Source organism: Ailuropoda melanoleuca, chromosome 4 (assembly GCF_002007445.2).
Source record: "Ailuropoda melanoleuca isolate Jingjing chromosome 4, ASM200744v2, whole genome shotgun sequence".
Lineage (NCBI taxonomy): Eukaryota > Metazoa > Chordata > Mammalia > Carnivora > Ursidae > Ailuropoda > Ailuropoda melanoleuca.
The window spans coordinates 95,451,117-95,475,815 of NC_048221.1; the positions used below are offsets into that span (position 1 = coordinate 95,451,117).

The window sequence follows — 24,699 nt, forward strand, 5'->3', positions numbered from 1 at the left end:
GGGGATGCCACACAGCCATGGCTTCGTGCAGGACCGGACAGGAAGCTGCCAACATGATACCCTTGGTATGTGGGGCCTTCAAAGGGCAAGGCCAGAATAAGCCAGGGGAGGAAAAATCATCAACAGGAGCTGGGCCAGAGCTGGGTGTGGAGCCAGGGGAGCTGGATACTGGGCCTGCGGGGTCCCAGGTCGGAAGGACTCCTACAGGGTAACCCGGGGCTAGGTCTTGATGTGCCAGCCGGGCTGTAGCAAAAAGGTCCCTTTGGAAAGGGCTGAGAAACTAGAGAAGCCCAGGCCCAGCCAGGCCCAGCAGCCTAATGGTTCGGGCAGAGCTGGCCTCTGGATAGGAAAGAAGGAAACCTAAGATGGATCGAGGTTAATGTTTGAAAGAAGTTTCCAAGTGAATGTTAGCAGGACCCAAGGCCTCTACACCACTATGGGAGTTCTGAGAGGAGGAACTGGGGAGACCTGAGTCTTTGGAGCCTTAATGCCAGAACCTAGTCTTACCAGAACGTGCAAGAGGTAGTGAAAACCCCCTACCTGCACTCTGTGGTTTCTAAGCCAAGTGGCTCCGGCTCAGGCCCCAGCACCGCCCCGAGCCAGCAGCTCTCCAGCATCGCCCACAGGGCCTGTGAAGATGGGGAGGCGGGGGGAAGGCGAGTCTGATGAGGCTGCTCGTGCTCGTCCTTGGCCTCATGGGTCTGGCTCCCTACCAAGGCCACATCTTCAAGCAAGCAAACCCCTCCCTCCTCCTGGCCTCCTCTAGGCCCCAGCACAGCAGGCAGCCCAGTGACTCCCTCCCACCCACAGCACTGGGGACCAGAGGCCATCAGATTCCTGCCCAAGCACCTGGATTAGAAAGACATTTCTTGAGGACAGGAGCTGCTGCTTGCTGCTGCTAAGGTTTCCCAGAGCTAGGACCTTGCCCTTCCAGAGGCTTGGGATTGGTGGAAAGTATAGAAACATGCACCTTTTAGCTCTGAATTTAGCTCTGGTGTGTCGTGAGGGTATGCGGTGGCTGGGAGGGTCTTGTCATTTCTACAGCAACAAAAACTAAGTTTTCTCTACTTGGCAACCCCCCCCCCCCGCTTTGGGAGTGGTGGTTTCAATATCCTGGGGAAAAGTTCTAGATGAATGTTTTGCCATTCCAAGCCCATTCCCACTACCTCACTGCACCCCTGCCCCCCCCCACTTTTGGCTGATCACATTCCCAGACCCAGAGGCCTATCTGTTATCCCTGGGGAGTGTGGACCCAGAGCCCAGGCAGGATGTCTGGAGGGGATGCCCCACAGAGGGCTGAAACAGGGCAGGAGGAGGAAGAGAGTCCTCCTTGCCAAGTCTAAGCTGTTTTGGGGAGCCCCCTCTGGCTGGGGCCTAGCAGAGGCCCTTGACCAGTAGGGTGGGCCTCAGGAGGGGGGGGCCTGGCCCAGTAGCCTGAGCAACCGAGGAGCCACTCTGTGGTTACTGCAGGTCCTGAGGGCAATGACACCAGGTGCTGGTGGTGACTCAGCTCCTTGCTGGCTGTGCCCAGAAGGATGCTCCAGTGGGGGGTGGAGTGGGGGTTGGAGGGCAGCTTCTGTCCAAGCCCCTGCGCTGAAGAGGCAGTGCCCAGGGTCAGGCCTGTTGCTCCACGGTCCCAGGAGGAGGACAGGAAACTCAACCCTTCCCTGGAAGCCAGGGATAACACTAGGCCTCCGAAGTTCTAGTCCAAATCAGGGTCCCTCTGGAGGTCCAAAGAGAGTGCCCTGGTGTGGGGCTGGCAGGGGCCCTGCCGCCCCCCACCCGGGTTAGCAGCTGCCGTCCACCTTGATGTGCAGGATCTTAGAGAAGCCGGGCCTCCGTCGTAGGGCCTATAGACCAAACCCTGGGTTAGTTCCCCTCAGGGTCAGGCAATTGGGGCCCTCCTGTGACACACCCAGGTTACCAACCCCAGCCTAAGGATATCATCTAAGGTCTTGGGTGGCATAAGAGCCAACTCCTTACCTGTAGTTTTGTCACCATGTCCTCAAACAGCTTCTGGGCCTCAGGACTGCTGGGCTCTTTGAAATAATCAGCAATCCCAATCTGGACCACAATGGACTTGAGGTTCCGGCAAATGCCTAGGAAAAGGTAGGTCATAAGGTGGTGGCTCATGTTTGGCCTGAGCAATGGGACTACTGCTTTTCCTTATCACTATTTAATGAAACCAGAACCCTACAGAGAGATGGTCACATGCCAGGCACTGGGCACCACATAGAAGAGAGCAGGCCCGTGGCACCCAGAGGGTCAACCAGATGGGGCTGGCGGGCGGAGGAGGGCAAGGTCATACAGCAGAGGCTGTAGTGGACTCTGGGAGGATGAGTGGGCAACAGCCAATTGTGCAGAGGCTCTAGGAGCTTCCCTAGCAGAGGGGGCAGTTGTACCATGGCCTGGCCATCTGGAAATGAATTCAAGGACAGAGCAGCTGGGGTGAGGCTGATGGGTCTTCTCTGGAGCATGGAGGAGGGGAAGCAGGCAGCAAACAAGTTGAGAGCAGAGGGTTTAAGGGACTAGATGTTGTCATGAAGTCAGTGGAGGAGGAGGAAGAAATTCAGGAGGCTGAGAGGGTTCTGGAGGTCATGATTTTGGAGGCTTGAGCATTTAATTTTGGTAGTCAGTCCAGGGCCAGGCCATGAGGCTGAAGGGGAGGGAAGAAGGGCCCTGGCAATAATGAGACAGTCAAGAAATCTTCAGTGCTCAGGACTTAGGTGTGACCAGGGCCTCAGGAAGGGGGGAGGGGCCTGGCCCAGTAGCTTGAGCAACTGAAGAGCCACTCTGTGGTTACTGCAGGTCCTGAGGGCAATGACACCAGGTGCTGATGGTGACTCAGCTCCTTGCTGGCTGTGCCCAGAAGGATGCTCCAGTGGGGGGTGAAGCGGGGGTTGGAGGGCAGCTTCTGTCCAAGCCCCTGCGCTGAAGGAGTGGGAGTGGCCCCATTGGGGCATCCATGTCCTCAATGAAGGTGGAGCAACGGTCAGGAGTGGAGTAGGAGGCTAGAGGGTGGTGGGGTCCAACGAGGCATGTTGGTGTCTACAGCAGCATGGAGAGAGGGGTCTTCACCCTGAGAATGGTCCTGGCAGGGCTCACATACATCATCTCATTTAATCTCCCACCCATTCCAGAAGGCAGCTTAGAGGATGGAGATACAGAACCCAGAGAAGTAGAGTAACTTGCTCAGTCACACAGCTCATAAGCAGTAGAGCCAAAATTGAGACCTAGATCAGTCCAGCTCCAGACCTGAATTCCTAATCTGTTGTGTGCTGCCCCTGCCCTTCCCCAGAGGCTCATGTGGAAAGGCAGCGGTGTACAGCTCCTATCTCCTGTGGGGGTTGAGCATAGGGCAATAAAAGTCTGTTGAACTGAACCATCTGGACCAGATGCTAGCAGGCCTCAAATGCCACACCAGCCTCCGAGGACACTGATGGCGAGGCTAGGATTAGCACCCTGGTCGGTCTGCCCCCTGTGCTGGTGCTTGCTGACAAGGCATGGTAAGAAAGGACCGTGGAAACCCGCCCCCCCTCCCCCGCATTCTCATCGCTCACTGTTGAAATGCAGCAGGGCCTTGGGGGTGACGGGGGTGGCCGTGAGCACCAACATCTCCAGTCCCTTCAGGCCTTCGCGGCAGACCTCAGCTGCCACCTCCTGGGTGATCTCCGACACGTGGTCCAGCTCTAGGACCTGCAGCCGCATGCAGTTTCTTGCTAGGAAGAGGAGGAAGAGGGGAGGTCCTGCTGACAAACTCCCTGGGTCTCTCTGGCCTTCATGCTCCTGCCACCGCCCAGGCCGAAGCCCCAAGCCCCTCGGATTTCGGTGTCACACCCACACTTGCTTCCCACCACCCTCTATCCTGGTCCCAAGGAAAGACTCACCAAGTGACGCCAGGCCCTGTACCCCACAGCCAGCGCCCCCAACCCCCAGGGCCCGAAGGTGTGGCCAACAGCGACCGATCATCTGCAGGCAGCGGTTACTGAAGCGTGTGGGCTGCTGGCTGCAGAATGGGGCAGAGAAAGGGCTGTCAAGGAAGCTGCTGGTTGCATGACACCCCAAGCCTGCTCCTCTTTCATGCCCCCCACTCAGGCTGAGTCCCCACCAACCACCCCAGCTGCTCAAGTTAGAAACCTGGGATCATCCCTGACTCTTCCTCACCTCCTGCCAAGACCTACGGATTCTGATTCCTGAACTCTTTCAGGCAGGGTTCAGACCACCGTCCCTATTCATGTGGACTCATCTAGTCTCTCTGCCAATTCATCCAGCACACTGCTGACAGCCATTCGTTCCTCTATTCTCTCACCCAGTCGTTCAACGAATGGGCCTCAAGTGTCTACTATAGCCAAGAACAACCAAGCTAGGCCCCGGGGATACAGTGGTGACAGTACAGACATGGTCCCTGCCCTGAAGGTGTGGGGGGCGGGGGGGGGCGGACACACAGAACATAACCAGCCAGGTGTGATCCTATCTTTAAGATCAGAAATACTGCAAAGGCTTCCCGAGCACTTCCTAGGTAAAGTACAAAAATCTAACCCCCATACGCAAGGCCTTCCTAACCTTGCCCCCACCTTCCTCTCCACACTCACTGCTCCACCCCGCCCGCCACTCACACCAAACCGGCCGCTTCCCTGAACACCTCGTTCCTCAACATTCGCCCAGGAGGCGGGTTTCCTGGCGTCTGCCACGCACTTGGTACCAGGGACATGGAAACGGACATTCACAGCCCCGACCCTGAGAACTGCAAGTACAGGTACAGCGGAGACTCGAGTAGAGATTATTGCAAAACAAACTACAGCAGGGGTTGAGCCGAGGCCCAACAGGAATGGGGGCAGGGGAGCAGGGACGGATTCTGCCAGGTGGCAGGGAAGGACACGGGATGCCCCAGGAGGCGCTGTCGTGCGGAGAGAGGGCTTGGAGGACAGAGTCATGGACAAAGAAGCCTGGTTTGAGGAACACCAAGTCGAGCGGTGAATGATCTACATCCTCCGACAACCAGCTCTTCTGTGTACGCTGCGTCGACCTCCCTGAACGGCCTTGGCGTGTGCCAAACCAGACGGGGCTATCTGAAGTGTACATATACGCTTCAGACACACATCTCTGAGCCAGCTACGGTCCTACTAAGGCTGAAAGATCTCTAGTGTCACCTTCACTTTGCAGTTGAGAAACAAAGGCACGACTGGATTGCCCTACGTCACACTGCCAGTGAGCCAGGATGTCACCCCAGGTCTGATTTTGAAGCTCTGCTCTTCACCGCTAGATACACAGACTGATGAAAGTGAATCTGTCTCCCCAACTGACCAATCTGGTCAGTCCTCAGCCCGCCCCAGCCCCAGCTCAAGTCTGGCCCCTCCCAACCCCGGCTGGGGCTCACCAAGGGTGAAGTGGCGCCACCTGGAGGGAGACGATCTCTCTGCAGCCTGCGCCCAGGGCCCAAATGACCTCATGGCCCACCGGGTCTGTGGCGCTCCTGTTGAAAAGACAGAGCTGGGACCGCCCACCCTGGTGGCCCTGGCTCCCCTCCCTTGGACCAGAGCACTCTTGGGTCCCTCTGCCTGACAGCCCCGGGGAAAAGTAGGCCGACCGCAGGGCCCCCTGGCCGAAGGCCGAGAGCGTGGGGCCCTACCTGTAGGTGACGGCCTGCAGGGCGCGGCAGTAGCAGCTGGCCAGCCAGAGCGAGCGGTCGGTGAGGATGTTGGGGCAGTGGGAGATGCGCAGGATGAGCAGACTCCCCCCGGCGGCCTTCAGCAGGGACTCCAGCCCTGCTTCCAGGCAGCCCCTGGGGAGGGCCAAGAGGTCAGGGCACCGCTTGTGGCCACTTCCTCCACTGCGGAGCCTCCCCCGCGGAGCTCCGGCTCTGCGGCGCAGTGATACCCAACCGCCCGCCCCCACGGCCTCACCGGGTACTCCGCGCATACTCTTCCTTGCTCTCCTTCTTGCCCCGCTGTCGGGGCTTCAAGTTCTGCAGCGTCAGCGAGTGGGCCTGGGTGCACCACTGAGCCAGCATGGCCAGGAACTGCAGGGAGAGAAGGGCTGCCTGGCGATGAAGGGGTCTGGGCTTGGCGGGCTGCAGGGGCACCAGCCCCAAGCCACGAGGCCCCATGAGAGCATTTGGGGGGCGAGGCTGTTGGAAGGGTTGCCAGGGCCAGACCTCCAGGGCCCAGATTCTGCTGGGAGAAAGGTGGGTTCAGAGCGGGGCGGTGGACGGGGATAGGCACCTTGGAGCAGACGCGGGCGTTCTCGAGCAGCACCCGTGTCCAGACGGCGGGGTGGCGAGCCACGAACCGCCAGTCCCGGCAGACCTCGGCGGCGTGCAGCAGCGTGCGCGTGTCCAGGTAGGTGAAGATGCAAAACAGGGCGGCTCGCATCTTGAGGATCTCGGGGCTGATGACCTCGTTGGAGCGTGAGGGGCTGCCCCTCTCAGCTCGCCGACCCCGCCCACTGCCTCCCTCTGGGCGGGCTGCACAGTACCAGAGGGTCAAAGGTCAGTGTGGAGGATCGAAGGCCAATGTGGGGGTGCAGCTGGGGAGGTGGGGTGGGGTAGGAGCTACAGAAGGAATAGGCATGAGGGACCCATGCTGGGGGACCGGTGACTTGGGAAGAAGGACAAGAGGCTTCTGCTTCCCCCTCCTCTGCCCACCCCATCTCTAATTATACAAATTAGAAAAAGGTGACCCTTCCTCAAGTAAACTGTCTTTTTAAGATCACATATCATCACAATGTCCAAACTCAGCTCCTAGATGAAGCAACTGAGTCAAGTCTAGGAAAGGCAAGGGTTTGGAGGGTGGGGGAACGGATGGATAGAAACCTGGCCTCTGTGAACAGAAGGCCAGGGCGAGCCTGCCCAGAACAGTCACTCAAGAGCAGCCATGCACCTGACTTGAACTCTAACCTCCTGACCCCAACCCTGACCCACCCACATATGCACATGGCCTTGTGCGTATATAGAAGGGGGCTCTCCCTGCTGTTCCAGAGACCAGTCTGCAGTTAACACTCAGTTACTCTGCTGTAAATGTCAAAGAGCCCACCATGTTAATGGACCCCCTGAGATGTGGCATCCTTGTGCAGCGCCCAACATGAGCTCCCCTGTGCTGCTGCACTGCTCTGTCTCATGAGTTCCTTGCCCAGGCTTACAGAGCACTTGTAGGAGAGTTTGTCATCCTCATTGCGGGAAGTCTGGGACAAGGGGAAAACAGATGCAGGAGCCCAAGAGATTTACTGCCTCAGCCCTGTGTTCCCTGAGGGGGCCCAGCACCAGAGAAAGACTCGCCTCTCTGGCCTACCCTTCCAGGACTCACCTGAGAGCCGGCAGCTGCTCAGTGGCCCAGCCATAGCAGGCCCAGGGCGGGGGGCATCTGAGGGGCCCTCAGCCTCTGACTCCGTGGTTCGGGAGCCCACGTCCGAGACATCACCCTCCTCCCCCTCCGTGCTGTGTCGGCGGGGTCTGCGCTGCCAGTTCTGGATGGCCTGGCGCCGCAGGCCTGAGCTGCGAGGGGCCTGGGTGCGCTCCGAGCCGCCGTTGGCAGCCTGGGCCCGTGTGCCCAAGCCCCCAGGGCCACTGTCCTCGGGGGCCCCCTCTTCTGGCCGGGGTAGCTCCAGACTGTCACTGTCATAGCAGCCTGAGCTCTGGGATGCAGCGGGGACACGGCTGGAGGCCCTGGGGTGAGGTGGACCAGATGGTAAGGAGCGAGGGGCACCAGGTCTGCCCAAATTCACCATGCCACCCCTAAGGGCAACCCACCCGCCCGACTTTCCAAGAGCCCCCTTCCAAGAGTGTGGAAAGGCAGACAGAGGTGACCCAAGGAGTATGGGGAAAGGGGAAGGAGCCAAGGCCCCAGATGGGCTAGCCATTCGGGGGGGCCTATGGATCCTTCCAGGGTGAGGATGGGCTGTGTGGGACGGGCCAGGCCCGAGGCTTACCCTGTGCTGGGAGAGGAGCCATGCCTCGACACGGCGTATGTGCTAGGCATGGCCGGGCCCGCGTGGTGTTCTCGCTGTGGGCCCCCAGAGCGGGAAGGAAAGGTGAGGGGTGGGAGTGGGGGAAGAGGCAAGAGGATGAGAAGGAGCAGGAGAAACAGGGTACAAGATGGAGAGAAGAGAGGAGGGAGAGGAGAGAGAAGGAAAAAAGTTGGGAAAGATGGACAAATAGACAGACAGACAGCCCAGAAAGGCAGGCTCAACAACCCCCTCCCCAAACCCACCCAGCATCCCCAGACCCAGGCTTGTGGCTCCTGGGCTCTCAGTTGGGCAGAGATGGGCCCCTGAGAACCAGAGCAGCTGGATCACAGCTCACTGGATCACAGCCTCAGGGGCCGGCACTTCTGCCCAGTCAGAGGGGCACCCTTGTTCCTGGACCCCTCCTTCAGGCCCGGAGTCTGCTCATGGGGAAGAGCCAAAGAAGGGAGGCACAACAGGGGGACGGCAGGCAGGGTGTGCGGTGGGACTGTGGGGGGCAGGTGGGCACTCACCATTCTGCCGGGACCCCGGGGACCAGGCCCAGCGCCGCCTCCTCCCCCTCCACGGCCCAGGCTGGCGCTGGGCGTGCTGCCACAGCTGCTGCTGATGACCTGCAGCTGCCGCTCGGCGCGGTCGGCGCGCTCCAGAAGCTCCTCGATGAACTGCTGCAGCCGCAGCTTGGCGCTGGCCTCCCGCGCCGCCGTCTCTTTCAGGAACTGGTCGATCTGCACCACCTCCCTGGGCCCGGAGCAGTCTCTGACCCCAGGGCCTCAGCCTGGGTGCCCACCCACCCCCTGTAGGAGCCCCAGAGCGGGAGGGAGAGCCACGGCACAGCTGCTCCCGCTCATGTGGGTGCATGCAGAACAGGCCCAGGCACGAGGCGCCACGGCACTCACACAAATGCAACCATACACTCCGAGTCACACACGCACGCCCCACTGCCCCAGCCCCGACGCTCCTGCTAGGCACCCCTACCCTGCACGGAAACACTCTGTCATATGCGGTCGCACTCAGAGCCACCTCCTCCGTCCGGAAACACTCTCGGGCACACAGCCACACACACTCACGTACACGTGCTCATGTCATGTTCACTTGCAGGAGTACACGCAGTCTGAGACAGGCACAGTCCCGCTCACACATTCCAACACACACACATGCACACACACTTTCAGAAATATTCTCAGATGCAGAAGCCTCCGGGAAGTACACACAGCACAGCTCAGAGTCACTTGAGCATTTACTCCCAAATGTATTCACAGCTGTTCATGCATCCACTCAACATTTACTGAGCACCTTCTAGGTGCTTGGCACTGGTCTAAGTGTTTAGGGATACAGCAGTAGACGGACCTGAGAAAAGCTCTTGCCCCCATGGAGCTTATATCACAATGGGAGTAGAGAAATACCATCCATCTATCTCACCATTCTACATTTAAAGACCAGAGAAATTAGAAGCCAGCAAAGAATACTGAGAAGGAGCAGACAAAAAGAAGGGCATTCCAGGAGAGTATCCTGGACGCCAAATGAAGAAAGTGTTTCAGGGACTGGCCGTGTCAAATGCTGCTGATAGGCTAAGGTGACATGAAGGTCATTGGTGATGTACAGGTCAGTGGTGGAGGTGGCCATCTATCTAATCAGAGTGGATTCAAGACAGAAAGTGGAGACGGAAATTGGAGACAAGGATTATAAACAATACTTTCAAGGAGTTGTTCTGGAAGGAGAGAAAAGGGGCAGTAGCCCAAGGGGGCAGTGGCCTTATGGCGGACGGGAAAAACGACCTCCTGCTTGACCGCTTTCAGGAAAGATACAGATGACAAGGAAAATGTGATGATGGCAAAGGGAGAGAGAGAGCGGAATTGTACCACGTCTTTGAGTAGGCAGAAGGGAAGAGGATGTGGTGCCGCCATGCAGGGGCTGGCCTTGGCTAGAGGCATCGAAAAGGAAGAGAAACAGTTTTCAAGGGCAGACGCGCCGTCATACCCGCATGTCCTCACAGTCCCACACACACACCGTCATGGCGTTTGGCCCCACACATACCACCATCACAAGCTTGTGGCCACACAGACACACACAGGCACACTCAGGCCCACTCACGGTGGTGGCAGCGGCAGCAACACACACAGTCACCCAATCAGGCACATTGACGGGCACACCAGCCCACAGCGCCCTGAGGGCCACTCACTGCTGCTTGCGGCTCAGCTCCTGCTCCTTGTGCACCAGGTCCTGCTTGAGCGAGGCCAGCAGCTCCACACTCACGTCCACCTGGCGCGAGAGCTCGGACGCCCGTTCCTCCAGCTCCTCCTTCTCGCGCCCCAGCCGCGCGCTCTCCTGCCGCGCCGTCTCCAGCTCGGCCGCCTTGCGCTCCAGCTCGGCCTGCAGCCGACCCACCTGGCCGGCGATCTTCTGCTCCACCTCCTCGCTCAGCCGCTCCAGCCGCCGGTCCACCTCCAGCTTCTCCAGCGCGCGAATCTTGAGGCGCGCCAGGCCCTCCTCATAGGCCACATCGGCGGGCGAGGGGGACCGCGGGCGAGGCGGAGGCGGGCCCGGGGCCGGGGCCCGGCGGCGGCGTCGAGCACGCGGAGGAGGCCACGGACTTGCGGGCGAACAGCTCCCCCAGCGGGATCTCGATCTCGCGCAGCGCGTAGCGCGCGGCGGCGGCAGGCACGAGGCCCGGCTCGGCCAGCTCCTCGCACTGCAGGCTGGCAGNCGCGGCCCGGGCTCCACCGCGGCCGCCGCGCCGGTCAGCCGGGCGCGCTCATGGGGGGCCGCGGGCGAGCCCCCCTGCGGGGTCAGGAAGGCTCAGGGCGCCCACGGCCAGGGGCGAGGAGGCTAGAAGAGAGGGAGTAAACCTTAGGAGGGTGGTCTCCCCCACGCGTGAAGCAACACGCGCCCATAATGGAGGGATGAGGGGATACCGATGGCTTGACCTCCCAGAGGGGGCGGGCCTGCTCTGGTACCTGCGGGAGGGCCTGTACATGTACGACAGTGAGAAAGAATGAGAATTTTTAAGAGGGGAGGGAGGCATTCATTATCCTTGTAATACTTCCGACCTATACTCCAACTAGACATAACCCAAGGGCCCATCACTGGTAGAATGAATAAACTGTGATATCCATAGTGGAATTTTATCCAGCAATAAGAAAAGGGAGCACTGGTACATCCAAGGACATGGATGAATCCATTCACTATTACGTCGCATAAAGGAAACCAGAGCAAAGTGCATACTATAGGATTCCACACATATGGAGTTCAAGAACAGACAAAATTGATCATGACAGAAGTCAGAATAGAGGTTACCCCTTGGAGACTATAAACTGAGAAGGGACAGGAGGGAACCTATGTGATGCTGAAAATGTTCTAGATTTTGATATGAGTGGTGGTTATACATTGAATACATATGTAAACTATCAAGCCGTATACTTAAGGCTTGCTCACTATATATATTTGGCTGTATGTATCTTACATCTGAAAAAAATCCTTAAGAGATGCTTATTTCCATGTCATGCAAACCATACCCATCAGATAGATTGGACTGTTGGTACCACGTTGCAGTGACCAAGTTGTCACGTCACCTGATGATACCTGTGTGCCTGTGTCACTGTTTATTCTTGTCCTGCTTCTGTACCCTCCCATTACAGCCACTCTAGGCACACAGGTCCTTTTTTAGAGTCCTTTGCTAGGTCAGTCTCCAATAAGCACCCTGCCCTGCCCTCTGCTCCAAGGGCCACCATATTTGTCCTCTTTAGGCCCCTTCTAGCACAAGCTACCCTTATGACATGCTACCCCCAGTCACCCTCAACTCCCACTGCCCCTCCTCCCTCATCTCTGGCTTCTGGGCAACCTCCTCTGCCTCGTGGAATCTCTACCCCATTCGTCACTGCCTTCCTCTTCCTAACTGCCAGCGACTGGGCTTCAACTACCCTCTGCTGTCCCTGTGCTCCTCTGGGTCACTAACCACCTGCTTATCAATCCATTTGTCGTCAAGGATCTTCACCCATTGGTCCCTTGGCTGATACTACTGACCACTCAATCTTCCCAGGCTGCCATGAAGCTGCCCGTTTGGGTTCTCCAACCTCCTCTTCCTACTGCCTGCTGACTCTTCCTGTCTCCTGATGAGAGGTTCACCTTCATACCCTCTTTGCATTTGCCCTCTCCCCACTACTCGGCTTTGCTCCCGCACATTCACTCCCAGCTTTAAGTCAGTGACTCTCAGCTCTGCCTCTCAATCCTGACCTGCTCTCGAGTTCCCTTTGCCTTCAGGCGTTTCCACATGGAGATGTGGGTGACTGTTTGTTCCCTTTACCAGCCCAGCACCCAGTCCTTCTCCTGGTAAAATCACTCTGCTTTGACCCTGGAGAACCATTCTTCCTTCCCCCACTTTCTCAGTCCATGTGCTCTGAGTGGGGGTTGATGGTCCACCCTGGCTTCAGGTGTAAGAAAGTGATATAGACCTGGCCAGAGTCCTAGGATGGGCAGAGATCACCCAAGTTGAGTCTGTGAGTCATGCCTCCCTCTAGGACTTCTCTGGAAGTAGCTGGGAAAAGCATCCTCTTTGGGCTCAGGTTTCTAAGCTGATGGGGAACGCTAGAGCTGCAAGGGCTATCTTTGCCTCTTTGAGGGGGGAACCTTCTGGGAATGAAGCCAACGCAGAGAAGCAGAACTGAAATGGAGACAGAGATTTCACATAGACACTGTTTGAGATCTGATCTGTTCAGTTGGGTGAGCCAATCCATTCCCTTCGTTGCTTAAGCCATTTGGAGTCGGGTCTGAAGAAGTCCTACCCAGAAATTAGAATGAGAAATGGAATTTTTTAAAGGAATAGACCCTAAGGAGGAATTAGCCGAACTAAGAGGGGAAGTAAGATAGTACCTCTTCCCACCTCGGAAGTTGGTGACCACTGTCACACAGCAGCAAAGCAGCTGATGAAACTCTCCCACTGTCTCTGGAGCTCAGATGATGTTCCTACCTGGAACTTTAGGGGACTTGTAGAAAAATGTCACCATGTTGGGGTGTAACCTCTCCCATGGCCTCAGTAAGGTCCAACAAGTAAGGGACACACTCTGGCTGAAAGGGGCACATCTGAAAGCAGAGAGGAAGAAAATGCTGCTTTGCCTAGAGAGGCGCTTTCCGCCTGAGGCTAGTAATCCAATATGGCTGAGAGAGAATTAAGAGCCAGTTCTCTGCTTCTAGCTAAAATCAGCTCAAGAAAAGACAGGGAGGCTGGAAACATACAGAGAGACAAACCTGGGCCCTGACAGGCTCTTGACTCCTCAGGACCTTCAAGAACCCCTCCTGCTGTGCCCTCCCAGCTCGACAGAAGCAACCATTGCTTTCATCAAAACAGCCTTCCACTGGGATACAGCTTAAGTGGGAAGGAGCAAATGAACTCTGCCTCCTGCCCCGGATGTGGGGTTTGCAGTGGCCCAGGGCAGAGGCCTAGCCAGAAGCAACAGAACCCTGGGCTCCCGGGATGGGTAGAGCACCAAGGGCTGTTGCTAAGAGATGACCCCTGCGCCTCCCCCAACACTATCACCAGGGACTTGATTCAAGAATTACAACTTCCAATGAGGTCTCTAGTTTGGTTAATGGCTCTGGGGACAACTGAATGCAAATTGACTGAAAGCTTCCTAATGATTAAAGGGATTGTATTGCCAGAAAAACCCACAAACCTGGAAAACAAAGGCCAGGGATCACTCAGCTCCTGATGTCCCCCACCCCTTAAATTGAATCCGTGGTAGGTGAGCCCCCAGTGCCCCGTTTTTGCGTGGCACAGAGCGTGAGGCTCCTCGCGACGGCAGAACCAAAGCAGCCAGAAACAGGAGTCAGGGAACCTCATCCTCACCGACTGGTCAAGCGCGTGGGCCACGGATGGGTCTGTGACCACTGAGGGTTTTTCCTCATCGCCCCTCTTAAGCTGCGAGGGTTTTATTCTTTCAGCTATCCAATCTCTCCTCCATCATGGCCCAGCTGTAAACTGAAAGACCATGAGGGGCCAGCCCAGTACCCCGCCAAAGAGACAGCCCATCACCAAGATCTTGAATTGGGGCTAGACGCGCTAAGTGGATGAGAACTTGGAACATCTCCTTCTGGAGATGGGACAAGTGCATTTTAAGTTTTGTGAGGGATAGTTGTGTTATGATACAGAGAAACATTTTAAAAATTTACAAGTAGCGGGATCTGTGTAGATCTTGGTCAGAGGTGGGATGCAGTGGGCATTTATTCTTATTTGCTATTCAACTCCCATCCCCCTTTGTGGCTAGACCCCCAGTTTTTCCTTGGAGAACCATTCCCAAGGATCTTAGCCTGTTCATCAGTCACAGCGATCATTCATCCTGGGCACATTTTCCACTCCAGGCTCATATGGCCACTCCAGGACCTGTGCCCAGCTGGTAGGATATGAGCCTGGAGCTGCTTTTGTGGCCATTTCTATCCTCATTGGGCAAGAAGAACAAAAAGACTCCCTTGAGATGACCTCCTTTGATCACCCAGATCCAGATGGGCCTGAAACTTTAATGACCCCTGGTGTCAAAAAGCAAACCTCGGACTTCCCCTCACCCACTCCCCAGGATCCATCCCTGTTTCCTTCAACGGTGCCACTGTCCTCCCAGTCACACCACACCACTGGCCATCCTGACCTCGCTCTCTGCTCACCATCAAGACCTATTGATTTTTTTTCTTCAGCGGTTCTCTTCTCCTGCTCTGTGCTTTTCCTCACACCCAGACTGCTGGCCCGGGTTTCAGCTCGGGCCCTTTTCTGTCCCCTGTTAGGCACCAGACTCCTCTGTCTACAGACCACTCCTGCTCATGCTCTTTCAATGGCTCCCAGCATCCGCCAACTGCAGCCAAACCCAGCTTCGCCTTTGGCCTCACTGCACTCTTGCCAATTTGAGAGTGAAAAGTGGCCTGGCTGTTTTACTTGCCTTTCTCTGATTACTGTAGCTGGATATTTTTTTTACACATTTAGCAGTTGTTTATATTTCTTTGGTGACTTTGCCTATGCACTATTTTGCTCATTTTTATACTGAACACTCATATTTTCTTATTGATTTTCAAAGGCTTTTTCTAATATCGATCCCTTGTCGTTTACAACAAATGGTCTTCTCCAGTGTGCTGATGGGCTTGTTTATGGTCTTTACTGATATAATAAAGCTGATAGTTGGCTTCAGTAAAAGTCCTTAGGATTTCTGATTTTGTTAACATGCTTAGTAAGTCTGGCCCTACCTGAAGACTATATAAACAGTTTTATATGTTTTCTCTTTGTACTTTGTGATTACCTTTTTTTAAAAGTCTAGAGCAATTTTTTAAATTAAGGGCCTTAAACAAATAACCATAATACCATACACTGACAGTGACTTGGTAGCATGCAAATACTTCAGGCTATAGGGTTTCCTTTTTATACAATGTAGTTTTAAAATCCAAAAATTTTTGCTATGCATGGTGAGACAAGGATTAAACAAAAAAAAAACATAACTTTTTTAAATGGACATTTTCACACATATTCAAAAAGACAATCTGTTGCTACACTCCTGTGTACCCATCCTCCAACTTCAACAGTGACCAACGTACAATAATTCTGTTTCATATGTACCTGCTTGCCTGCCTTGCACTCCCCCACCCCCACCACTGGATAATTTTGAGCAAATCCAAGGTTTTCTATTATTTTACCCAAAAAGTACTTTAGTACCTATAAGACAAGGACTTACATTTCTTTTTAAAAAAATACTTAGTCACTGTTCTAACATCACCATCATTTAAGTATATTGAAACCAAAAAGTGGCCTCAAGAGGTAAATCCAGAAGACAGTTCTCTGAGAAGAACAACAAAATAAACAGTCTTCTGGCAAATCTATTCAAAGTGAAAAAAAAAAAAAAGAAAGAAAGAAAGAAAGAAAGAAAGAAAGAAAGAAAGAAAGAAAGAAAACAAATACATAACACTATGAATGAGAAAAGGAATACAACCACTCACAAGAGATTTTTTTAAATTACTAAAATGCAACCAGGTACAACCCTTGGCCCAAATTTTTGAAAATCTGGATGAGCTGAATATTTTTCTAGGAAAATATGAATTATCAAAATTGACTCAAGATGAAATAGAAAACCTGAATAGATTAATAACTATAGATAAAATTGAAGAAGTTGGCAAAGTGACCAGAGATGTTTTAAATAGAATTCAGCTCACATACACACAACTGTTCGGGAACAGGGTTATTCTGTAATGTATGGTCAGCCTGGTGGTATCAGGGCACCCATGTGTACCAGCCCATCCCCACCAAGTGCTGGTCCCTTCTGTGGGGGCACTCTCAGGGCATCAGAACTGGCCTTCCCCCTCCCCTCCCCATCTACTTTTGAAGCATCCTTTTCCTGTACAACACCCTGCTAGCCAAGCTCTGAGATGGGAAAGTCTGGGGGTGCAGGCCTGTGTGTAGATGTGCAAGGTAGAAGAAGGAAGGGACTTTTCAGGTCCAGGTGGCTCTTAAGACCTGAGCCAGCCCGCCCCATAGTTTCCCCCCATAGGCCAGAGCAGAGGAATGACTATGAATCATTCTTAGGAATATTTTTGCCTAGATGTACACACTCAGCATGAGGCTAAGCTTTGCCCGAATGCAGGCAAGAATGTGATGGAGGGAGAGGGAGGCAGAAGAGGAAGAAAAAGAAAAATAGAAGTGTTGCCTGTTCAAATTTGATCACAGTCCTGTATTATTCGTATCATGACAGAACAGTTGGCGATTTCCTTTGCATTAGTCTCCCCAAATCAGCAGCCTCTGCAGCCCTAATACCTGCCTCCTTTTTCAGCCTGGACCTGACCCCTCAGCATCCCCAGGGCCTGTTATGCTCCTTCCCTCTTCTGAAAAGCCTAGCTCAAGTCTCTTTCCTCTAAGTCCAGCTGAAGGTTTTCATTGGGTAGAAGGATTCTTCAAGATGAACCAGAGGCATTGGCTTTTTTTTTTTTTTTTTTTTTTTTTTTTTGGTAAGGTTTTCAGATGTGTGAGTCTCATCTCCTCAAACAAGGCCAACCATCTCAAGATGTGTGTCTTCCCTGGCTCCTGTCTACTGTCACGTTCTCATGGACTCTGCCAGAAACACACAGAATCTTGCATTTTCATGGCTTCTACTACCAGGTAGGCCCTGCAAATTCCTGCAGCGGACATTTGTATTTTTATCTGCTCGGCAAGCCTTCTTCAACTTCTGTTGATACAACATCTCATTCTTTCTTTGGTAAGCTGCTCCTCCCCCCTCCCTGTGGTTCGGACAGGGCTGCATGACCCAGGCCTGACCTATCATGGTGCCCCCATCTCTTTGGCCACCATGGATGACCCCAGAATGGACACAATCCTCAAGCTGAGCCAACAGAGTCCTTCCCTGGGAATGTAAATGAAAGATTGAGGAGTCTCTTGTTCCTCTGGGATCACATGCTGGGACGATGAAGCTGTCTACGGCTTTGTATAACCTCCATCTACCACATGGACAAAGTCCACGTGTGGTGGGGGGAAAATATGGCAACAAAGTGAAGCTGAGCCAAGAGCTAGAAAGAGTCCTAGCCACATTTTTGAGAACCCAGGTACGGTCATGCCCCAAAACCACTCATCCCCCTTCTTTCCAGTTATTTGAATTGGTACATATCCCTTTTTGCATAAAGTAATTTGAATGGGATTTCTGTCCGTTGTGATCAAAAGTCCTCACATTCTCGCAAATCGGTATTTCTAGCCTAGAATTCTCCCCTGAGCGTTATTAAAACATGAATTCATTCATGTTACATTTATTGAGTCCCTGCTCTGTCCCATGCACTGTATCAGGTGCCACGCTAGATATGTTGAGGACACCCAGACCAACAAGACCCAGATCTTGCCTTCAAACAGCTTGCGGTCTCCAGGGACAGACTGAGGTATTAGATGATACGGTCATGAAATCAATGCTATGTACAAACATGGGATTCTACACTCAACTGTGCTCGAGGAATTGGGAGACTGAGGAACCCCCAGAGGCGGTAACATCTAGGATGACTCTGGAAGAGCAAAGTAGAGTCAGGTGAGGAAGTGTAATCATGAGGTTGGGGGAGGGGAAGAGAGACATTCTGAGCATGGAGAACAGGATCCACAAAGACAAAAAAGCAGGGCTCCCCCTGGGAACTAAAATGTAAGCTCTGTCTCAGTCACTGCTCCTTCCCCAGCACTTCGGCACTGCGGCACTGCGTGGCATGGGGTAGCTGCTTAGGTAAGTGTTTGTGGAATGAAGGAACTCCAGGACTTAATCAGAGGTACAGTTGAGAGAATGGCCTACCGAGGGTCAAGGTCAGGAAGAAGGCTGCTGGAAGTAGAAACTGTGACAGCCAAGGCGGCAGGCATACAATGAAGAGAAGGACGGATATGGGAGCAGCATAGGAAGGAGAGTCGAGAAGACTTGGTGACAGAATGATTGTGGCTGGTACTAAAGAGAGGAGTGCAGGATCAAACTCAGGTTTGGCTTGTGAGCATCTAGGTAGATGGGAGACTGTGGTTCAGTTAGGAGGGAAAGTGAAGCAAGGCAGGTTTGGGGAGAGATCTGTTTGGTTGTAGATGGCATGAGTTTGAGGTTCCAGGGGGCCCTGGAAGTAGAGATGGTTGGTACATAGTTTGTGATGTGGAGCCAAGCATACAGTTACGGCACCCAAAGCATAAAAGTGGATGAGTAGGATTGGGGAGAGGGTGCAGAGAGAGGAGAGCAGGGGAAAGGTGGATCCTCAGGGAGGTGGAGGAGGGAGAAGAACCAAGAAGTTCCTAAGAACCAGCAGAACCAATGGGAATTCTGGTAGGAAACCTCTGGGAAGAGAGGATGTCAAGGAGGGAGGGAGCGGGCAGCAGTGTAAACATGGCGTAAACAACAGAAGTTGACAACACATGTCAGAGGTGCAAAGGGTCCGCTGGGGACTTCAGGGAGCACCGCTTTGATGGGCCCGGCCAAGGGGGTTGAGGGGAGAGTGAGATAGAGACAGTGAGTGGACACAGGAAGCTCAATTGTGAAGGGGGAAGAGGCAGCGTGGGAGATTCCAGAAGGAGCTTTTAAGATGAGAGACACCTGAACATATTTAAATGCATCTTAGAGATAACCTAATTCTAATCTATACCATCCCTTCCGCTATCCCAAGGCACACATAACCCAATGCCTTAGACCTGACATTTATAGCAATTCTTTTTTTTTTTTAAGTGCTCCTTACAAGCAGCCTGTAGAGAGGGAGAGGATGAAAAGGATGATATTTTAATGTAGGTGGCTCAGAGCTTAAGATGGCTAATAATGAACTCATAATAGCAGGATATTCACCTTCAAGCCTGCTTCTTTCTCCTGTTTCCTATCTTGACCAACATCTTCATTATCTACTTTGCACCTTGGATGCAACCCCCAAGGCATCTCTGAATTCTCCAAGTCCCCCTCAGCCCTCATCAATCCCCAGTTTTTGTAATACTGCCTTCTAAATACTTGATTCTGTTTCCTCTAGCCCCTGCCCCTTCTATATGGACCACTGATACCACTGCTAACCGCAGTCTCTAACTCCACCAACTTTCAGTGTTCTCTGCAAATACAGATCCAGTCATGTCACACTTCTTCTAAAAGAAATCTCTGAGGTCAGGCCACTTTCTGGGAGGTAATGTCCACCATGCTTTGACTGCCCTCAAGGCAGGCTCCACTCAGCCTTGCCAGCCTAGCCTTTGCATCTGCTTACCATCTGCGCCTTACTGAACCCTGTGGGGCCTAGCTTCACTGAGAAGGGCCCTGTGCCACCGAGAAGGGCCCTGTGCCGTCCCAGCCTCAAGTCTTGGCTCATGCTGGTCCCTCTTCGTGGGTCTCCCTTCTCCGAATGGTGAATTCTGCAGGCCCAGCTCAAGGGCTACCCATTCCATGAAGCCTTCCTCGACTCCCTCCTTCAGCTCAAATCACATCACAGCATGAATCATTCCTTACCATAGCTCTTCAGATACGGTAACAGGTGTCACACGCTGGATGGTCGTGGACCTGTCTGCACATCAGATCCCGCCCTACGCATACACTGGAGGGCAAGGACAATGCAAATGACTCACCCTCATACCTTCCTCCCACACAGTAGACATCAGTATGTCATTCTTAGAGGAATCACACTGAATAATGGATGAACTGATTGATTTCATGTAGCCAAAGTGATTTCTACCACTCATGATCATGGAACTGGATGAATCTGGTTATAATTAAGCCGATCTAAGAATCACCTGGAATGACAAGTGCTTCCCTGGCTCTGCTTACTTCCCACTGACTGGGCAGTAGCAACCTGCTGTGTCTTCTTGACTCTGTCACTCTGGCAGAGCTCTAAGCTTTAGGGCCTGTCTGCTTCATTCTAGTTTATCCACGCAACAAAAAATGTCAACCAGGGGTGCCTGGGTGGCTCCATCGGTTAAGCATCCAACTAAATTTTGGCCTAAGATTGGGTCTCAGGGTCATGAGATCGAGCCCCTCTATGGGCTCTGCTCATCACGGAGTCTGCTTGAGATTCTCTCCCTCTCCCTCTGCCTCTCCCCCTGCTTGTGCGCCCCCTCTCTCTCTCTCTCTCTCTCACACACACACACACACGAATAAATAAATAAAATCTTAAAAAAAAAAAAGATGTCAAACACAAGGGCCATGCCAGCCACTGCAGACACAAAGATGAATAAGACAGTCACGCCCTCAAGATGCTTACAGTCTAACAATCTGAACAGTGAACGTTTACCTACTAATTATCCTGGTCAGATACCACGCTTCTCATTTAACCCTTATGACAGTGCTGCCAAGTAGATGGTATTGTCTCTATTTTAGGAGGAGGAAAGTGAGGCTCAGAGTGGCCAAATCACTTGCCCAAGGCCAGGAAGTGACTGTAACAGACTGTTGCTTTGATGGCCCCCTGGAACCATGCCTCCCAGGATTCTTGACCTTATGGGGTCCCCTCCCATATTGACTCAAAGCTTGGCCGTGTGACTTGCTTTGGCCAATTGGGCATTAGCAAGCCTGATGCAGGCAGAGGCTTGATAAGCATTTGTCCCAGAGGGTTTATCCTCTTGGAATCCATTTGGGATCCAGCTGCCATATAAAAAACAGGCTAAATCACTGATTCATTAGATGCCACATGTAGAGACCCTGGAGGATGAAAGGCCATCTTGACATTCCTTTCCAGCCAGTCCCTCAACTGAATGCTGCTGAGAGGTGCCACGTGAGCTCACAGCCACGGCCACAGTCACAGCCAACCCACAGACCATGAGAAACAATAAATCACTGTTGTTTTACGCCGCTACATTCTGGGGTGGTTTGTTACACACCAGTGTATGAGTGATAGGCTAGGATTTGAACCAAGTACTACCTGACTGACTTCAAAACCCATGCTGTTAGTCTTAACACATGTTCCTTCTGCTTGGGAGTAGAATGTCACACCAACGCTATAATATTCATTGGCTGGCCCACAGTAGTGCTCAATAAATATTTGTTGAAGCAATGAATAGGGAGTGGTGGGCTTTTGTTTTTTTGTTGAAGGAATGAATTTGTTGAAGGAATGAATAAAGGGAGTGGTGGGCTTCCAGAGAAGCAGGAAAGTCCAAGGAACTCAAAGGCAGGATGGCAATTACCTTTCAACAACCATCACCCCCTTCCAGCTATAAATATTCCAAAAGCAAAAATACGCTAGGCATCCCTAAATCTAGAAACAAGTGTGTGCATATCATCAAACTTTCTCTCTGTCTCTTTCTCTATTAAATTCAGACCAAGCAAAATTGATAAGTTAGCTGAGTTTGGTTTTTGATGGTCATTCTCCCTGCCCCCAGGTCCCCCACCATGCCTCTGGCATCTCTTCTACCTCTCACTTGGCCTTCTGGGCCCAAGAGCTTTTTCTCCCTCTTTCCATAAAAATCGGCATGCAGGAAAGGAGCAGAGAAGGTGAAACTTACAGAAATGGGGGAGGAAGATTTGGATGTTAATAGATGGCTTTACAGGCCAAAGAAATGAAGCTCTAAGCTCAGTGCTTTCAGGAGACAACTGCCAGCAGGTGGAGGAGGTGTTCTAAGGATGGGGAGGCAGCTGGAAGTGTCCCTGTGGATGGAGAATAAAGGAATGCCCCCTGACTCTCCAAATCCCTCCAAATCCCCCAAGAAGGAGCGGGTTCTGGCTCTCCACACCTGGGGTTGTGGTCACCACATGTGCACCTCCCAGTCACTATAGCCTAGTGAAGACCCACAGGGGTCAATGCATCCAGTCCCCTGCTTCCTGGCGGCCCTGACACTGCCTTTTCTGTTCTAAGCTCCCCTTCACTCTTGTGCTCCTGCAAACATGCACACACCTCCCAAGGTCACACACACATGGCTCCAGTACCTGGATCCCACACCCAGGAAACCACCTCGGCTCCTCCTCACTGCACATTCGACCTAAGGAGAGAGCAGGCCCCACTCCCACTCACAGGCACAGGCACACCATGGCAAGTGCACACAGGCGCCGTGTCACACACTCACGTGCAAAGCAATGCAGTGAGGAGCACACATCCAGATCACTGTGGACAGTCACCAACGGAGGCACTGGCATATGAGAGAGAAACCTGCGTGCACACACATGCACACCTCCAGATTGTCCAGACTATCACACGTGCACACCGGCACGCACACAGACACCCAAAGCCTCCCACCCTCAGACTCCCACACAGGTGCCCAGCCAGGCCTCAACACCAAGCCCCTCCCCCACCCCTTTTCAGAAGCAGGTGGAGAGGGCTGGGTTTGAGGGCGCTCGCCTTCCTCCTCCCTCCCTCTGGCCCTGCTCTCCAAGGTCCAGAGTCCCAGTGGGGTCTGGAGCCCGCCCCCCGCCCCCCAACCTGGCTCAGGGAGGGACTGGCGAAAAGGGGGGGGGGATGGGAAGCCTGGTCTTAAAACGTTCTGATTTTAATTCCTTAAATTAACCCCTTCCTTGCCCCTGGCCTGGCCTGCCCAGAATCCCTCCCGGTCTGGCAGCCTCGCGGGCCTCCTGAGGGCTGTGGGGGAGAAGGAAGAGGAGGAGGAGGCAGCGGCTGGGGTCCTCCCTGCCTTCTCTCTCCAGGAGCGGTCCCGCAGCGCGCCCGTGACTCGCCCTTACCTCCTCCACCCCGCGGCGAGGCCAGGCCCCGCGGCCCTCGGCTGGGGGTGCACAGGCAGCCCCCGCGTGCCGTGTCCAGATGCAGGGCCGCCCTGGGGCCTCGGATCTCGTTCCCCTCCGCAGCCTCGGGTGGCCGCCGCGGCTTGCGCCCCCGCCTCCCTCTCGGGGCGGGGGCGGCCGAGCCTCCCAGCCAGTCGCAGCGGGAGGGGCACACAAACCGGGTGGGGGAAGGATGGAGGAGGAGGAGGGAGGAGGAGGGGGCTCGCGGCCGGAGGAAAGGAAGAGAAGGGGGAGGGAGGCAGCGAGGAGGTGGGGCGGAGCCGGCCCCTCCTTCGGGGCGGGCCCTCCTGCGAGAAGGGGAGCGGCAGATGCCGCCAGAAGCGGCTGCGCCGGGACCCCACGTTTTCCGCTGAAGGTGGCTTCGATGGGGGAGGGGTACGCGGCGCCGCCCTGGGGGTGCAGGGACAGCTTGGCCGCGCTCCTCCCGGGTCCGGGTCTTCCAGACTCCCGGCACCGCCCAGTGCACTCTCTCTGCCCCAGGCACCTCTTCTACCCACCTTTAATTGAAACCTCTCCGCCCTAGTCCTACCACCCTGGCTGGGCCTGCTCCCACTCAGGGCAGATCCCGAGGGGTGGGGGGCGGGCGGTTCTGTGGGCCAGGAAGAGGGCGGGTGCGCTGCATTGCTCCAGGGATGTGCGCCACGGTCACTAAGCAGCCTCGTGGGCCGCGCCCTAGGTTGTGCCCTCGGCGACCTCCAGCCAGATGCTTGGTCTCCGCGGAGATTGCTTGAGTCTGTCCCCTCTGGGCATCCCTAGGGAACCAGGAAAGCTGCGAGTGGTTGCCTTCCCGGGACCCAATTTTGCCCTTGAGGATACCATCGAGGAGAACTTGTCCCTATCACAAATCCCATCCCTGACCTAGACAGGAAGAAAAGAGGAAGAGAGACGGTGGCCTGCAGGTTTGGTTCCTTCCCATCCCCACCCCCACCACTCCCATCTCTCACACCGCCCCCAACCCCGCCTAGAACTTGGTTAGGAGAGAAGCCCAGCTCCCTAGGACTTGAGCACCTAGAGGGCCCTTGGCTTAAGGCCTATCCAGTCACTGAAGCAGGAACAATCTGGCTGTCCTAGGCTTGGAGGGAGTCCACAGGGCTGCAGTGGGGCCTGAGAAATCAGACATGGTGTTAGGGCTATCAAGCCCAGGGCTGAACTGAGCTTTGGATGAGGAATAGGGGAGATGGAATTTTGGGCTGTGGGTAATACTTGGGCAAAGGCACAGAGATGAGCTTGGGTGGGGTTGAGCACCAAGGCTAGGAGTGGCAGTCTGGCTGCAACAGCACAGAAATCCAGCATAGCCAGAGGATTCTCCAATAAATGACACTGACAGGAACTTTTCTTGACCCCATCCTACTCAGGCTAAGGCAAAGGCATTGGACATTTAATATCAGGAAAAGTAATTTGTAGACTTGTCTCGTGGCTTTTGGAGACAGGCAAATTTAATAAGGACTGAGGCAGAATAAGCCAGTCAGGTCAAACTACCCTTCTCCCAACATCTTCTCTTCTGTCCCCGAGCTCCTGAATTTTTTTCCTCCTCCAAAAAGTCTTCTTTGATTGAGCAAGTGAAAAATTACTTCCTCTAACACCTAAATGATAACAGCTT

At 54.1% G+C, this 24,699-nt stretch overlaps 2 protein-coding genes across 2 annotated transcripts; both read right to left on the minus strand.

Moving 5' to 3' along the window:
* Positions 1 to 444: 444 nt before the first annotated feature.
* FBXO41 (F-box protein 41) lies at positions 445 to 10,702 on the minus strand (the record flags this gene model as incomplete). Its single annotated transcript, XM_011219312.3, is given in 13 exon segments — positions 445 to 1,850; positions 1,984 to 2,099; positions 3,561 to 3,719; positions 3,888 to 4,006; positions 5,378 to 5,473; positions 5,630 to 5,782; positions 5,904 to 6,019; positions 6,222 to 6,463; positions 7,302 to 7,660; positions 7,924 to 7,997; positions 8,472 to 8,697; positions 10,139 to 10,476; positions 10,478 to 10,702. Coding segments are annotated over 13 exon segments (2,286 nt in total), but the record flags the coding sequence as incomplete, so codon positions are not given.
* On the minus strand, positions 10,668 to 23,950 carry LOC117801783 (formin-like protein 20). The gene is made up of 3 exons (XM_034657279.1): positions 23,916 to 23,950; positions 23,040 to 23,386; positions 10,668 to 10,785 (listed from the first exon to the last, which is right to left on the minus strand). Exons 1-3 carry the CDS (start codon positions 23,948 to 23,950, stop codon positions 10,712 to 10,714), a joined length of 456 nt encoding a protein of 151 aa, XP_034513170.1. The 3' UTR covers positions 10,668 to 10,711.
* Positions 23,951 to 24,699: the final 749 nt, after the last annotated feature.